At 47.6% G+C, this 17,758-nt stretch overlaps 1 protein-coding gene across 1 annotated transcript in view; it reads right to left on the bottom strand.

The window, feature by feature from the left end:
- CD99L2 (CD99 molecule like 2) overlaps positions 1-8,391 on the bottom strand; it is an 87,580-nt gene extending 79,189 nt beyond the window's left edge. The window contains exon 1 of the mRNA XM_024740682.1: positions 8,289-8,391. Coding sequence (XP_024596450.1) covers positions 8,289-8,391 — 103 coding nt within the window. The remainder of the gene's footprint in view (positions 1-8,288) is intronic.
- Positions 8,392-17,758: the final 9,367 nt, after the last annotated feature.

Here is a 17,758-nt window from a genome sequence, read left to right as displayed (position 1 = left end):
TTTTTCTTTCGTTTATCTCAGGCAGGGTCTAAGCTCTTGCAGATATTTTAGACCCTGCCTCCAGTACGCAGACAATTCACCCAGACTCATCGCCAGCCTCAGTTGTGGTGATCAGCGGCTCTGATTTTGCTCAGAGAGGGCTGCCCTGCCCTCAGAAGTCAGGTCAAAACAGGAAAAACATACAGGAAAAAATAAAAATCCTAACTAAGAGCAGTTACTGAAAACATCAACTCCAGGGGAGACACTGTCTTTGCGGTACTTGGCAAATCTGAAACCCAAATCCTTCTCAGCATCCACTCTGCAAAAGTGCACAGGGAGGTTTCTACAGGGATGCCTGCTGCAGCACCGCTACACAGAAGCGCTGGAAAGAGCCCAGCTGAGTATCAACGGAGAAGTACCTCCCTCTAATCAGGTACAGCAATAGTGTGGATATGAGCCAGCAGTTTATATGAATGACAGAGATCTACATGGAAAGATCCTCAAGACATACAACTGAGTGGAGCAGTGATGCAGAGTATAATGGCATTAATATAAAATCAATAAAAAATTTTAAAAGCCCATCCGTCAACAGATGGATAAAAAAAAAAGTGGTACATCCCTACAACAGAATATTATTCCACCATACAAAGGGATGATGTACTGATTCATGCTACAACATGGATGGCCCTTGGAAACATGAGCTAAATTAAAGAAGCCAAACCCCAAAGTCCACATATTGTATGTTTCCATTGATGTGAGATGTCCAGAATGGGCAAGTCCATAGAGACAGAAGGCAGTTCAGTGGGTAACGGGGGCCGGAGGAGGGGAGAAATGCAGAGTGACTGCTTAATGGGTACAGGTTTCAGGTTGGGGTGATGAAAACGTTCTGCAATTAGCGGCGATGATCACACAATTGTGAACGTACTAAAAAAAAAAAATCCACGGAATTGTATACTTTAAAGGGTCAACTGTACGGTATGTGAATTATAACTCAAAGAAAAACAACAGATGCATGGGTGAACTTGAGCACTGAAACTGGGAAGGTTATTTGGGGACAAGGATGAGAGAGTGAAGGGGCAGCGTGATATGATAAGATGTGGAAGTTTCTAGATCACTTACAGAGCTGCCCTGTAATACATTTCACTGGACCTCTGGGGCTCTGAGCAGCATCTGGGTTTCCCTGTGTACATCAGGTCATTACCAGTAGGCCTGACGTGAATCTAGTAGCTAGCTTTAGGGGCTTTGGTTGGGGTGACAAGCAGAAGAGGCACAGGGACCAGCTAGGCTCGGGACCCATTTTTGGAGCTGACCTGTGTTTGACACACAGTCCTCACCCCCAACAGTGATCACCCAGTCCCAGAGCCCAGCCCTGTGGTTCCCTCATCTTTGTAACTAACACGAACGAACGAACGAACAAACGAACGACAGAGGGATAACTAATCCCACAGCTGCCACACCCACTCGATCGGGAAGGGGGAGGCAGCCCAACCAAGGGGATGGGGAGTGTGTCCAAATATCACACTTCCCCTGTGCGGGAAACACAGACTGGGGGCCCTGTCCAAGGGCCTGCTGGCAGCCTGGTCAAAGGCCAAAGTGCTAGGCCAAGTGCGTCCAAAGCCAGCTCTGTCACTCACTAGCTACGTGACTTTGGGCGGGTTTCATGCGTCTCCCAGAACCTCCGTTGCCTCCTTTGAGGCTCATCACTGTAGTTCCCTGAGGCTTCTGGGAAGAGACAAAATGAGACCGTGGACAGGGATGTGAGCGTGCCTGGCATGCAGGGGCACCCCGTCCGGTGATGTTACCCTCCCCCTGCCTCCAGCTCCACCAGCTCCTTCTCTGCAGTCCCTCCTGCCCCTTGGCTGCTACCCTCTCCATCCTGCCCCTCACAGGCGGGAGGAGTAGGGACTCTGGGCCTCCTTCCCCAGGGTGGCCTCACTCCATCACCCCCTGCAGGCTGGCTTTGCCCACCGCTCCCGGAAACCGTTCTCAGGAACGTGAGCTGGAACTCGGACATGGCTTCTTTTTCTTCTGATTTTCTTTTTGCCTCTGTGGCCATCCCTTCCCTGGCTCCTGACTGGCAACTCTTCCTCAGCTTTAACCTGTGCTGTGCCCCTCTCCACCCACCCTTCCTTCTTTCTCCACTCACTCCCTGGGTGACGTGGTCCAGGCCCATGACTTGGTTTCCACCTCTCCCACAAGCAGTCATTCCTGAGACTTGGTCTCCTCCTCAGTACCCTGGCAACGGTAATCCCGGAGCTGCTGTTGCACCTGGCACACAGCAGGTGCTGACTCCAAAGCTCTGACCTAATGTGCCGTGTGACCCTCTGCAGGCCCTCAACCTCTTTCTGCCTCGAGTTCGCCACGTCTCAAAGACATGGGACTCAGGACAGTAGCCCTAGGTGCAAAAATCAGACAGCTTGTGCTAAAATACTCAGGAAGTAAAAGGGCTCTGAAACACAAAGCATCTTGAGGTTATCAGTCTGTCGGTATTGGCAAGTCGTTCCACTGGGCTAACACTTTCTGGGCCTCCTTGCCAACTCCAACTCTAAACCTCTCTGCCGATGGGGAAGACGGGCTGTCTTCCCTCTGAGGGTTGTTACTGCAGACGGAAGGCTCTGGAAGAGGCTTCTCATTGGTGTTTGAGGGCCCCCCCCATATCAGGCACCGGGCGAGGTGCTCTACATCATCCATCATGTCCCAAAATGCTCTCGTGACTACCCCTGCCAAGCGGGTCTCATCCCAGCCCTTACTGGGGGGTGACGAGACTAAGAGAGGCACAGTCATAGCCCTGGGATGAAAGCACACAGCCTGGCATGACTCCAGAGTCTCTCGCTGGTTCTCCAAGCTGCCTCCGTGTGGGGCTAAAAGCAGACATTCTCTTTTCCCTCCCCAGACCACGCTCCCCAAATGACCACCAACTGAGTAACCGGAACCGCCAGTTACCGCTGCCCAAGCCGGAAATGTGGGCGTTATTTTGCCCTTGACCCCTCCCCGCCCCCTCCCACCCATCAATGAGGTCAGTCAATTCACCTGAAAAAAAATCTCTCTGGAATCTAGCCATTTCTTCCATGCCCACCATCACCACCATGCTCTAGAGTTAACTTGCATTTTGTGTCTGTCTCATCTGTGAGTCTAATGCCTTGTCCATACGTGGGGTCAGGCTTCTTGCACATCTTCCCGAGATGCTCAATGACCCAACAGAAGACGCTCTTTAGACGGTCTGAATCTCTGCCAGGTCACACAGAGCCCACCATGAGATGGCATGTGCTCTTGTCACTGTCACCAGCTGAGACCTCTGCTCGGGCCCTCTCCTTGCCTCCCTCAATAAAAAGCTATTTTATAACCTTTGCACTAAGGACAGAGGCAAATAATCAGACCCCCTCTTTGAGAGACTGTCTTTAAAAATGACTATCCGTGTGAGAAACTTGGTTTTAAAAGAGAAAAACCTTTCAGATATGTTTGCATCTCTGGCCTCTGGAAAAACGGGTGGAAAGGAAGAGAAGGCCCAGCGGACTGAGAAGGGGGTTCTCTTCCCCACCGCTGGCGAGGCATTTGATTTCATGAGTATTAATCAAAATCACTCTTGATTATAGCAAAAACAACCTTTGCTATAATTTTAATGCAATTAACTGGAATATATGGTAATTCTGAGCAATCCTGCTCTTGAGATTAAAGAACAGCCTGCCAGGAAACATATGAATAAAGCTTTAAGATCAAAATTTGCATAATTAGGTTTCTTCCCTGCTCTCCACCCCCATCCACAGCCTCTCGGGCTGTGAGAGGTTCTACTGAAGGGAAGTGCGTGGAGTCGGCAGGCCAACAGCCTGGGCTGGCACCCTGCGCTTCCGTCCCGGGCTGGAACACTCCTTTCCAAGAGCATGTTCATGTTTCTCCAACACATCCCTGATGGACTAATAGACAGCCAAAGACAGGCGGACAAATGACAGAGGGCAGAGATTTTGAGCCGCCCTTGCAGAGGTGGAGGCAAAAAAAGTAGCAACACCTCCAGCTTATGGAGCTACTGCTTCCTGGCAGTTTAGCGCCGTGCAAACTTGTTCATCCTGCTCTGAAGACGCAGCGTACTCTATTCTGCTTCTTTTTTTTTTTTACATCTTTATTGGAGTATAATTGCTTTACAATGGTGTGTTAGTTTCTGCTTTATAACAAAGTGAATCAGTTATACATATACATATGCTCCCATGTGTCTTCCCTCTTGCGTCCCCCTCCCTCCCACCCTCCCTATCCCACCCCTCTAGGTGGTCACAGAACACCGAGCTGACCTCCCTGTGCTACGCGGCTGCTTCCCACTAGCTATCTACCTTACGTTTGGTAGTGGATATATGTCCATCATACTCTATCCTTGAAACCATTAACCACCTCAGCAATACCTCAAACCCCAAACTTAGAGTTTTGTTGATGACACGTTTTAATGTCTGGTCACAGGCTCCCGCCAGCCCAGGCCCGGGCATTGCTACCACAAGGCCCCACCTCCTCCCACTGTCTTACAGGGGCTGTGACAGCCAGAGCCACTGCCTCACTCCACTGCATCCCCTCCCTACCAGCTCTAGAGTCCCTAACCCTCTGGGGAGAGCTTGCATTACCCTGGGAGGGAAGGAAAAGCATCAGTTACTTTTCTGAAGACATTACAAGCAGGACCATGTGCACGTCTACTCCTAAGAAGGGGGAGAAAAGCCAGGAGGTGGTACCAGTCGCCCATGGGACAAGCAGGCTGGGGGCTGAGTATTCCCAGAACCTAGCGAAACAATTCCTACCCCTTGCCTTCGACCTCCGTCTCATTCAGAGATTTTCCATTCAATCCTACCCATGAAAAGATCTTTAACATTTAAAATCACGTAAAATGTCAACAGTCCCATTTCCTCTTAAATAAGTTATTCTTGGACCTGCAGTAAAGTTTAAGCTGAAAGGTTAATACTCCTTTATCAGAAGGCTTGGAGGAAACAGACATCATCACTTTTGTTCTTTGCTGCTTTGAAAACAAATGTGGAAAAGAGGAAGAAGACAAAACAGGAGAACAGTTGGTCCTTTCTCACAGAGACCTTCAAGATATAATGCCACACTAGAGACCGCTCGGATAACGAAAAATCTGCCCAGATTTTCCGTTCCGGATGGTGGCCACCAAGCACATTTATACCCCTGTCTCTCAAAACCACTGGGGAATATCAGGAAAGGAGCACACAAGTGAGTACATTCAGACAAGCAGCAGAACAAGGGGATGGGGAGAAAGGGCGCAATCCAAAGACGAAGACGAACTTCTAGAAGAGCAAAGGTGGATGAGATCAGAACAGCAGATAAATCAAGGTCAGAGTAGCTGAAGGGCACCTAATGCTGGAGAAGACGTGGAAAAGGAACAGCTGACGCGTATTATAACATGGATGAACCTTGAAAATATTATACTGTGTGAGAAAAGCCTGACACAAAAGGGTAAATATGATATGGTTTATTTCTATGAAATTCTAGAAGAGACAAAACTAACCTACAATGTAAAAATCAGCTCAGTGGTTGCTTGGGCGAGGGATGCTGGGAAGTGATATGAAGGAACTTTCTGGGATGATGAAAATCTTCTGTCTTGACATGCACTCATCAAAACTGATTGAGGGCTTCCCCGGTGGCGCAGTGGTTGAGAGTCCGGCTGTCGATGCAGGGGACACGGGTTCGTGCCCCGGTCCGGGAGGATCCCACATGCCGTGGAGCGGCTGGGCCCATGAGCCGTGGCCACTGAGCCTGCGCGTCCGGAGCCTGGGCTCCGCAACGGGAGAGGCCACGACAGTGAGAGGCCCGCGTACCGCAAAAAAAAAAAACAAAAAAAACTGATTGAACTTAAGGATCTTAATACCTTAGCATTTAACCATATGTAAATCATACCTCAATAAAAAATACTTAAGAACCTTACTAGAACCAAGTGCACACAAATTTTCAAAACGCTACTGCAGAACATTCCTGAAAATCTTAACATCTGAGATATGTAAATTACACCTCAATTTAAAAAGATACTTAAGAAGTATACTAGAACTAAGTGAAGGAAAAAAAATGAAACCAGTACAGTTGACCCTCAAACAATGCAGGGGTTAATCCGCATACAATTAATGGTCAGCCCTGTGCATCCACGGATTCAACCAGCCACAGACTGTGTGGTACTGTAGCATTTACTGTTGAAAAGTATCCGTGTATAACTGGACCTGTGCAGTTCAAACCCGTATCGTTCAAGGGTCAACCGTACTGAAAAACACAAAAGAAGACTTGAACAAGTGAAAAGACTAGGTTGTGGATAGGAAGATGCGATATCATACAGGTGCTAATTCTCCCAAATTTCTAACTATGACATGTTTCCAATAAAAATGGTAATGACAACAATGTGGGAAGGAGCCAAGCTCAGGAGCACATCCCCTGTCCAGAAGGAGATGTGGAAGCTGGGGCGAAGATCCCCTCCCTCTCCCCCTCCTCAAGTCAGTGTCGGGGAGGAAGATAGCGGGAGAGGGGAGGGGAGGAGCCTACGGAACCGTGTGCAGACCTGCTGTTCCCCTTGGCCTCCTGTGCAGCCCGCTCACGACAAGAGCTGGACGCCTTCCCTCCAAAGAAACTGAACAAGCTGGCGAGGAGGAGCCGGCGGCCCAAATGGGCCTGGGACCTGGAAGAGGGTCCTGTTCAGGCTAGCCCCAGCCTGCTCACTGGTCCCTTCCCTACCCACAGCCTTCCCCTCTCCACACCGTGCGCTCCCATCCACCGGGCTGCAGCCCACCTCCGAGCCCCGGGCGAGGCGATCCCGGCTGCGTCTCCACTGACAAATACAAGCAGACCCCCAGAATCACTAAACGGGAAGCTCCATTCATTCATCCAACAAATAGTTCCTGATGGGCAGGACGGGTGCTCAGCTCTGATCTCGGCCCTGGGAAACGTCCACGAAAAAGACAGCTACAAACGGTGGCCTCACGGCACAGAATTCTACCGGGAGTCGTCTATCCGTGCCATGACATTATTTGGTGATAAAAAGGAAAGGAAGGACTGAGCCAGGCTATAACCTGCATGAGCCTTGAAAACCTCATACGAAGTGAAAGAAGCCAGACACAGAAGGCCACATAATGCATGACTCCATTTATATGAAAGATCCAGAGGGGGTAAATCCACAGAGACAGAAAGCTGATGAGTGGTTGCCAGGGGCTGCGGGAGGGGAGAATGTAGACTGACTGCTTAATGGGTATGAGGTTTCCTCTTTGGGTGATGAAAATGTCTTGGAGCTAGACAGAGGTGACAGTCGTACAACTCTGTGAATGTCCTACATGCCACTGAGTTGTACGCTTTAAAGGGGTGAATTTTATGTTACGTGAATTAGATATCAATTTCTTAAGCCATTAAAGAAAAAAAGGAAACCTGCATTTCAGGATGACATTCACAGGGAAGCCACTGGAAAGATGACTTGAGTCAGAGACTACAGGGAACTGGGCGGAGCCAGCCCACAGGAGGGGGCGTGGGAAGACGGGCGTGAGGGGGGGGGCAGACATCTTGCCCTCTATAAATACCCCTGGCCCCTAACCAAGCTCGGAGCCTGACTGCCCAAACACGAAACAGGGCGTACTTCCAGGGGCTGCTAGGGTTTGCTCAGACATAACACAAGTCTGATGCAGATTTCTGCAAATCCAAATCATATTGTCAATGACCTAAGGAGTTTTCGTTTGAAGGCAATCCTTCGGTGAATGCTTCTCATAGGGTTATAAAACCAAAAAGTTAACGCAGGACTATTCAGTCACCAAACACCAGGCACCAGGGACTGGGAGAGAGAGAAAGATGAGAAAAGCAGAGTTCTTGACCTCAGTCCACAGGTGGAGATATTTAAACAAACGGGGTTATGACAACTGCGTGTGCCAGGTGCCCTACAATCACAGCAGCTGTCACCAGCTCTGCCTGGCAGGCTTCAGGGAGTGGGCGGCAGCTGAGCTCAGATCGGAGAGGGGAGCCGAGGGAGAGGGACTTGGGGTCAAGCCTCAGGGGGTGCGGGAGCCATTCGCAGAGAGCAGGGGGAAGTCAGGAGGGCTGGAACCGAGTACGCGGCAGGGAGTGGTCAGAGAAGGCGGCAACAGATGACGAAGGCCAGGTTGGGGAAGGGCAGTGGGGAGACTTAAGGAGGGGTTTCGGGGGTGAGAGGAGTGTAAGGATGACCTACATGTATCCCTTGACATATGGACTAGAATGGCGACACCATCCACCCAGCTGGGGAGCACAGGCGGAGAGGTCAGCCTGGGGGAGAAACACCATGGCCAGGTTCACATGTGGTGGACTTCAGGGCTTGTCCTGACCCTCCACCAGCTCTGACACCACTGAGCGACTTTCCTCGAAATCTGGGTCCTGAAACTGCACGACGTACTCCTCCTCCAGCTCTTGTCCTCTCTTGCTGCCCATTCCCCTCCGCTGGTCCTACTCTGTCCACCTCTTCAATTCTGGGGCTCCCCAGATTGCTACCGCTCACGTTCACCCAGTCTCCCAGCCAGATCCCACCTCCTCAAAACTGTGTAGAGGTATCAACCCAATGTCTTCCAGCATCAAATACTGTCATGAAGCAGAGTGAAGTGAACCGGACTTATTTTTTTCCCCTCAAATCGGCGACTTGCTCCTTCTGCCTAGATTTCTTTAAAAAATCATCACCAAAAGTGCTAAATCACTCACCAACCTAACCATGGAAAAAAAAAGAACTGATACCCAAATTAGGAGAAAAAATACAAAGGAAATCAAAATAATAATACAAATATTTATACATACCTACTATGTGCCCTGCCTTGTTCTAGGTCCTAAGGATACACGAGTGAACAGACCAAAAAATCCTGCTTTTATGGAGCTTATATGCAACTAGATTAAATGGATATTATTCTAGAACTACATAAAATTTCAAAAATTAGTCAAGAAGAAAGGAAGCCTAACAGAGACAGAATAAATATATATAATAGAGAAAACCTAAAGAGAGCACCATGAGAAAAAAACTGTGAAAGCTGTGTATGAATACTGCTCTAGAAGAATCAACCAGGCTCAATCCACATGAGAATTATTTCAATCCTCAAAAGACAGATGAGTTCTCTACTGTTCAATTTTCTAGAGCAGAGAAATGAGAAAAACTTCCCATCTTTTAGTGACACCTGGAAAAGACAGCATAGAAAAAGGACACTATAGACCAATCTCACTTTTGAATATTGATATAAAAATAAAGTGTACACTGGGATTTCCCTGGTGGCAGAGTGGTTAAGAATCTGCCTGCCAATGCAGGGAACACGGGTTCGAGCCCTGGTCCGGGAGGATTCCACATGCCGCAAAGCAACTAAGCCCGTGTGCCACAACTACTGAGCCTGCACTCTAGAGCCTGTGAGCCACAACTACTGAGCCCGCATGCTGAAACTACTGAAGCCCACATGCCTAGAGCCCCAAATTCATTCTACAAGGCCACCATCACCCTGATACCAAAACCAGACAAAGATGTCACAAAGAAAGAAAACTACACGCCAATATCACTGATAAACATAGATGCGAAAATCCTCAACAAAATACTAGCAAACAGAAACCAACAGTCCATTAAAAGCATCATACACCATGATCAAGTGGGGTTTATTCCGGGAACGCAAGGATTCTTCAATATACGCAAATCAATCAATGTGATACAACATATTAACAAATTGAAGGAGAAAAACCAAATGACCATCTCAATAGATGCAAAGAAAGTTCTTATTTTTTTTTTACATCTTTATTGGAGTATAATTGCTTTACAATGGTGTGTTAGGTTCTGCTTTATAACAAAGTGAATTCCCATATCTCTTCCCTCTTGCGTCTCCCTTCTTCCCACCCTCCCTATCCCACCCCTATAGGTGGTCACAAAGCACCGAGCTGATCTCCCTGTACTATGGGGCTGCTTCCCACTAGCTATCTATCTTACGTTTGGTAGCGTATATAGTCCATGCCACTTGAGGGAGACGTAAGAGGGAGGAGATATGGGGATATATGTATATGTATAACTGATTCACTTAGTTATAAAGCAGAAACTAACACACCATTGTAAAGCAAACATACTCCAATAAAGATGTTAAAAAAAGAAAACCCTGTCCTATGAGATTCTAAAATTTCTGCTCTTTGTTTCATCAGAGTAACATCTAAATACATTTTTAACTCCAGTACGTGAATGACCCAGCTGCATCACTGATTGTGTTTACAGACAACACTGGACCCGGACGTCAGTTCAAAGGCCTCAGGGGTCCACTATTTGAATATCACTCATCTAGACATTTCCTGCCACCAGTTCTATGCATCCCTACTCCTACTGCCTGCTCTCTACTAAACTAATTCAAGAAGCTCCCTGTATGCATATTCCCAAATAACCCTACAGTACCAAGGGAGAATCACCCCGTTCCTTCCAGTTCCACACCGCAGTGAGGTCACCAATATCAATGATCCGGAACCTGCTACTTCAGTATCTACTTAAAAAATTCATTTGCCCTGATGGCCTCTGTGAAACCTCTGAGTAGACCAGTGGGGCAAATGACAGAAGCCACACTCCAGTTTGATTGAGAAAATAAAGGGAGATGAAGAGGGATGCCAGGGACTGGAGATCTGGAGGAGGAGGGGATAGGGTATTAGCTTAAAAGGGAGACAAGGAAAGGAGAGATTTTGCAGGATGAAGGAAAACTTAAGCATATTCTTAGGTGAGTGAAAAGAACCACGGAAAGGGAGAGGGTGCTGACTGAAACACAGACAGTAACTGATGGATTTGATTAACAAGGTCCCTGCTCTCAAGAAGGCATGGGGATGGTAAGAGATATTTATAACAGGAACAATATATCATAAAGGATCTGTGAATCAATCAATCTAGAGTTAGCTCCAAGCCTCCTGGTTCCCACTTCAGTGCCCTCTGCATTGGAGAGACTTTCACTCACGAACATAGGAAAGGACGTTCAGCTTCATTAGTCACTAGGGAAACGCAAAGCAAAACCACAATGAGATACTACAACAACAGAAAATAAGCATTGGTGAGAATGTGGAGAAACGAGAACCCTCACACGCTGCTGGTGGGATTGTAAAATGATGCAGCAGCTTTGTAAACCCACCTGACAGTTCCTTAAGAAGTAAAACCCAGCATTACCATATGACCTAGCAATTCTACCCAAGATAATTGAAAACTTACAGCCACACGAAAGTCTGTACATGAATGTTTACAGCAGTATTCATAGTAGGCGAAGAGTAGAAACAACCCAAGTGTCCATCATCTGATGAGTGGGTAAATAAAACGTGTTGGTTGTACCCATACAGTGGGATACTACTGAGCCATAAAAAAGCATGAAGTACTGACACGTGCTACAATATGGACGAACCTTGTCAACATTATGCTGATTGAAAGAAACCAGATACAAAAGGCTACACACTGTATGATTCCACTCCTGTGAAGTCTCTAAAATAGGCAAATACACAGAAACAAAGCAGACTAGTGGCTGCCAGGGAGGAAGGGGGGTGGATTGGGAGAAGGGCTGCTGAAGGGCATGGGGCTTCTTTTTGGGGTGACAGAAATGTTGCAGAATGCAATGTGATGGGTGCCCCACTCTGAATATACTAAAACCCACCGAATTGTACACTTTCAGTCGGTGAATTGTATGGTATGTGAAAATGGAACTATTTCAACTTGTGGGAGGAGAAGGGAAATCAACCTGTTACACAAAGGCTTCTGCACTTCAGAGGCAGTGGTTATAAAGGTTACCATCTGTGACCACGGGCAAGTACCTTTAGGACATTTTGCCTGTTTCCTCCTCTCTAGGGAAGATCAGATCCTCCAAGAGACCCACCCTCACCCTCAGTCAGCCCTCCCTCCTCTTTTGAGGCTGCAGCTACCTAGCTGCTGCCCCTTTCCTTAAGGCCATCCTCTCCTGACTTCCAGCATATTCCCTCCGAGTCATGGAGCGAGTGGAGCCGCCCGGCAGTGGCTGGGTTCTCTCTCTAGCCCAAGTCAACCTAGTATGCTGACTGCAGCCTGGGTATCCTCCAGATCCTGCCCTCGGCCCCATCACCACCTTCCGCATCTCCAAAGCCCTTCACCTACCTCACTCTGCTAAAGGCAACTGCATCCCCACTCTGCACGAGAAACCGCACCACCTTGGAAATCCCACTCTCTGGTCTTGGCCCCATCTTCCCAATCCCGGCCGAACCTCCTGCCCCAGCTGACCTGCAGAGCCTGCCAGGCAGCCCCCTTTGGCGGCCCCTCCTGCTCTCCTTGGGGTATAGCCACAGCGTGGTCACGGCAGAGACCCGAGCATCAGCGATCCCCGTCACAACGTTCTGCTCTCACCCTATTAATCCCCAACCTTGAGAGGAGGACCCAGTCTCTAGCCCCACTACACTGGGACCTTCTGGAAGCAAGGTCAGTGCCCAAGTCACCTCCGCTGGCCCAGCACCGAGCAGGGTGCCTGGAGGCACTTAATCAACACCTCCTGGACGGGACCGACCATATGCCCAGCAACCACCAGCCTGGCCACGCTGTGGGGCGGTGCCTCCCTGCAACAGCAGGTCTCACATCCCTGTGCTGACTGGCATTGGCACAGCTGCCAGTTCAGGGTTTGTGACTCGAGCCAGGCCCTCAGGGTACCTTGGCAATCCACGTTCCTTAATCGGCTCCTTTTGTCACCTGACATTACTCCTCCAACCCTTAACTGTCTAGCTGGCTCCCCACACGCTCGGCACGAGACTGTCTCCTCGTCCGCAGGCCCCCTTGGCCACCTCATGTGTGTATGTGATAAGAAAAGGAACAACAGTTGACGTGAATGGAGCACTAAGGTTCACAGCCTCTCTCTCCGCCCTCTCCCAGCCACCCTGTCATTAGGTACCATTATCCTTAGCCAAATATTATGTACAAATGTTTACTGAAATGTAATTTATAATAGCAAAGACCTGGAGTCCACCTTAATATCCACCAGAAATCATGTATTGAAAACAATTTTAATTACACAAGAAAGTGTAAGGTTACATAAACAGGATAAAGATATATCAATTTGTGTTTCTAGTAATGGCAGGATAGATTTGGAGCAACCTTCCAATTAAGAACAACTAAAATGGGTGATTTTAAAAAACATACCCTTAAAAACACTGAAGAACTGACAAAATGGTAAAAAAACAACAACAACAAACATGGCAAAACCTAAGAGACAGCAGGAAATCCAGAGACGCGGGAACCCATGCACACCCAGCTGGACCAACTCTGCCTTGGATTTTGGCAACCTTCCAAGACAGGCAAAGGGGACTGTAGTTTGGGACCATGACCACCTAAATTGAGGAATCTATTGAATAGAAAAATTCTTCCCACATTAAACTGGGACACTAGAGGACTATACCCTTGGGGTAAGGGTGACTCAGAAACAAACTTGCCCCTTCCCAATTCAGCCTCCAGAGGACTGCAAGGAAGGCTTCCTTGGTGCTGTGGAAACAAAGGGAAAAAATCAGGCACTTGTTTTAAGTAGTCCCAGGCTAATAATGTCCTAAGAGCACCTGACAAAGTCAAATACAAATCTTCTCTGGAAGAAGGTCCATTTATCCTAGACTTCAAAAGCAACCCCACATATATATTTCAAGGGCAATGAGTAGTACACAGCCAAAAATAACCAAGCACATGAGGAAACAGAGCATCGTGTGTGAGAAGCAGAGAAAAAGAATAGATCAATGAGCCAAGACTTGACCAGGCAATTCATAAAGAAATCCAATTGGACAATAAACATATGGAAAGATGCCCAACTTCATTAGTAACCAGAGAGAGGCAAACAAAACCATAAAAATATAAAATTACACACCCACTAGTAGCTAAAATTATACTGAAGTCTGACGGTGCCAAGTGTTGGCACAACCACTTTGGAAGACAGCGTGGCATCACCTGCGAAGACTGAAGTTACAAATACTACATAACCCAGAAGCTCCACTCCTAGGTAGAATCCGAGGACAGCAATGTTCAAACTTTTTGGTCTTACACACTCAAAACTTGAGAATCCCAAAAAGCTTTTGTTTAGGTGGGTTATATCCATTGACATTTGTCATATTAGAGATTAAAACTGAGAAAAATGTAAAACACAAGAAGACGCAAGCCCACATTCCGTCAGCCATCAGAGTAATGATGTTACACGTCACATCGACTCTGGAAACACCGTACACTCATGAGAAAATAATGCAAAATGCATTGAGTATCTTGGTGTTGTTACGAAAATAGCCTGACCTTGTGGACTCCTGAAAACACTCTGGGGGCCCTCCAAGGGTCCCCAGACCACAGTTTAAGAACCAGCACCCTAGATACATATATACAATGGAACTCTACTCAGCCATAAAAAAGAATGAAACGCTACTTGCAGCAACATGGATGAACCTAGAGATTATCATAAGTGAAGTAAGTCAGAGAAAGACAAATATCATATCACTTATATGTGGAATTTAAAATATGACACAAATAAACTTACAAACAGAGAACAGACATGTGATTGCCAAGGGGGAGGGGGTGGGGGAGGGCTGGATTGGGAGTTTGGGATTAACAGACGCAAACTGTTATATATAGAATGGATAAACAACAAGGTCCTACTGTAGGGCACAGGGAATTCCATTCAGTATCCTGTGATAAACCATAATGGAAAAGAATATGAAAAAGAATGTATATATATGTATAACTGAATCACTTTGCTGTACAGCAGAAATTAACAACATTCTAAACCAAGTATACTTCAATAAGTTAAAAACAAGAAAGAACCAGTACCCTAGAGAAACTTGTACATATCTACATAAGAATGGTTATGACAGAACTGCTTGAAACATTCAAAAACTGGAAACAACCCAAACATCCATCAGTAAGAGAACAAGGGACTTCCCTGGTGGCACGGTGGTTAAGAATCCTCCTGCCAATGCAGGGGACACGGGTTCGAGCCCTGGTCCAGGAAGATCCCACATGCCACGGGGCAACTAAGCCCGTGCACCACAACTACTGAGCCTACGTGCCACAACTACTGGAGCCTGCGCACTAGAGCCTGCGCTCCACAACAAGAGAAGACACGGCAATGAGAAGCACAAAAGCCTACATAGAGTGTAATTCCATTTCTACAAGGCTACAGGACAGGCCAGACTAAACTATTTAGGGCCACACGCATAGGTGGTAGAAGAATCAAGCAGAAAAAATGACTGCACAAGAGGCAGGCTAGTGTCACCTCTGGGGGGAGGGTGCGTCTGTGATCAGGAGAGGCACACAGAGGTCCACGTGGGTGCTGTCAACATTCTATTTCTTGGCCTGATTGGTGATGACACAGATCTTCACTTTATACTTACTTGTTAAAGGCCTTGCACACTTTTCTATATCTGTCATATTTCACAATAAGGGAAAAAGCTATACACACAGGTCAATACTAATAATGTGAAATATATATGTCTACAGAGAAAAAAACTACTACTGAAATATGGTATTCCAGGGAATTCCCTGGCCGTCCAGTGGTTAGGACTCAGCGCTGTCACTGCCAGGACCCAGGTTCAATCCCTGGTAGGGGAACTAAGATCCCGCAAGCCATGCAGTGGGGCAAAAAAAATAAATAAATACTCTATTCCAACATGTTAACAGTGGTTAACCCTGGGTTAGGGGGTTTGCATTTTCTCGACACCTTTCTACATCTTCAAAGTTTACTACAAAGAGCACATATTACTCATGTAACCATGTAAACACCTGGTATTATCAGACTTCATTATGGATTCTAGCTTACTGGAGGGTATGTCATTTTATCTTATTACAGGTTAATTTGCATCTCTCCTATTACTAATGAGGTTGAGCATCTTTTCATGTTTGTCGTCCAATCTGATTTCTTCTTTTATGAATTGCCTGGTCAAGCCTTTGGCTCATTTTTCTGTTTATTCTTTTTCACCGGTTCTCAGAAAACTGTAAAACATATTTAAAAAGACAAGGTCGTCAGCTAAAACTGAAGCTAATAAAGATCAACACAAACTAGGTGGGACAAGCCATCTGTGGGAATCTACGCAGAAAATAACTACCTAAGGAGATTGGCGATGCGTCTGATCTAACTAGGATTAGGGTGTTTTCCTGGTGGGCTGTGACCTGATATACTCTCGCATGTGTATCCTGAGGCAGTGTGACGATGACAGAAAACTCCAGTGGCTCGTGAGGAACTGAAAATGGAGAGTGGAATCACAAAGAATACGTCTGTCTGTACAGCAGCGGGTCTCAACCTCGGCGGTTCCGCTCCCAGGGGCCACTGAGCAATGCCTGCACTCATTTGGGGTTGGCTGACTTGGGAGGGGGTACTACTGGCATCTAGTGGGGAGAAGCCAAGAATGCTGCTAAATACCTTATGAGGCACAGGACAGCCCTCCCGATGAATTCTCCCACCCCAAGTGACAACAGTGCCATTGTTGAGAAACCCTGCTCAGTGGCCTCTATCTGGGGTAAAACCGCTCCACCTTTTGTGACCCTTCTCCAAGTAGAAACAGTCAAATCCCCGAGCTGTCCCACCTTGATGGGGGTACTCCAAAGCCCTTGAGACCCACCATGCAACTCCCTTGAGACCCACCATGCAACTCCTTCTAGCCAGAGGAGAGGGCAAACAAGAAGATGCCAAGGCGATGGACTGCTTAGCATACTGGAGGAGCAGCAAGCCAGCCCCGGGCAGGGGTGGGAGGCAAGGTCAGAGCATGCGTAGGCCCCATTCTGTTGGAACTTGTAGGCCACAGAGGGCTTTAGATTTTATTTTCATTACAACTGGAAGCCACTGGAGGGTTCTGGGCAGAGGGATGCAATGCGATTTAGGTCTCTAAAGATGGTCTGGCTGCTGTGTAGAGTCTGGACTAGTAGGGGGGCAGAAGTGAACTCTGAGACACCTGTTGGGAGGCCACTGCCAGGGCTCCAATGAGAGGGGACAGTGGCCCAGCCAAGGGAGGTAGCCAGAGAGGAGGTGAAACAGGTGGGAGGCTGGATGATTCTGAGGGTGGGCACAGGCGTGGTCTGCTGACAGATCAGATGGGGGCCATGAAGGAAAGAAAGCCATGGAGGAGTGGCCAGAGCCCCTAGCAGAATGGGATTGCCAGTTACTCGGGTGGGAGGAGCAGGTTTGCACTGGGTCTTCAGTGACACGTATGAGCAAGGGTAATGGTCAAAATAACTTAACATGGCTGCGCAGGGCACGGACCCTTTGGTTGCTGGATTATGGGGAGGTCCAGGAATCCTGAGGGAAGGGCGAGGACTCAGTTGGTGGGAGGGGAGAACAGATGAACCCGAAGAATTTCAGTAACTTAACACCAGCAAGACATCAGACAACCACGTGGGGATGTTGAATGCAGGAGCCTGGAGGTCAAGAGAGATCAGAGCTGGGGATAGAAACTGAAGAGTCAAAAGCTTGAAGATGGGATTTCATTTAAAGCCATGAGGCTGGTGAAAGCACCTGAGAAGCGAGTGCAAGTAAAGCAGGTAGACTAGGCCCAAGGCATCCCCACAAGCCCTAAGGTCAGAGGTGAGGGAGAATGGCAAGGAACGACCAGTGTGGCTTCCCAGAAGCCAAGGGGAGAAAGTGCTTCCAGGGGAGGGTGTCAGATGACCCTTGGACCTAGCCACACTGAAGTCATCACTAACTTTGGCCAGGAGCAGCTGCGAGGGAGGGGTGGGAAGCCAAGTGTTGGGAGGAAATTAATGGGAGCCCCAAACGACTACAAGTCCACATGGTATATTGTATTTTATGAACGAAAGATTAAAATATAGTTCTTGTTTGTTTCTTTTTAAGCACTACTT

This window comes from Neophocaena asiaeorientalis, unplaced genomic scaffold, assembly GCF_003031525.2.
Source record: "Neophocaena asiaeorientalis asiaeorientalis breed wild unplaced genomic scaffold, Neophocaena_asiaeorientalis_V1.1 scaffold823, whole genome shotgun sequence".
In the NCBI taxonomy this organism is placed as follows: Eukaryota; Metazoa; Chordata; class Mammalia; order Artiodactyla; family Phocoenidae; genus Neophocaena; species Neophocaena asiaeorientalis.
This window is presented reverse-complemented; position numbering and strand designations above follow the sequence as displayed.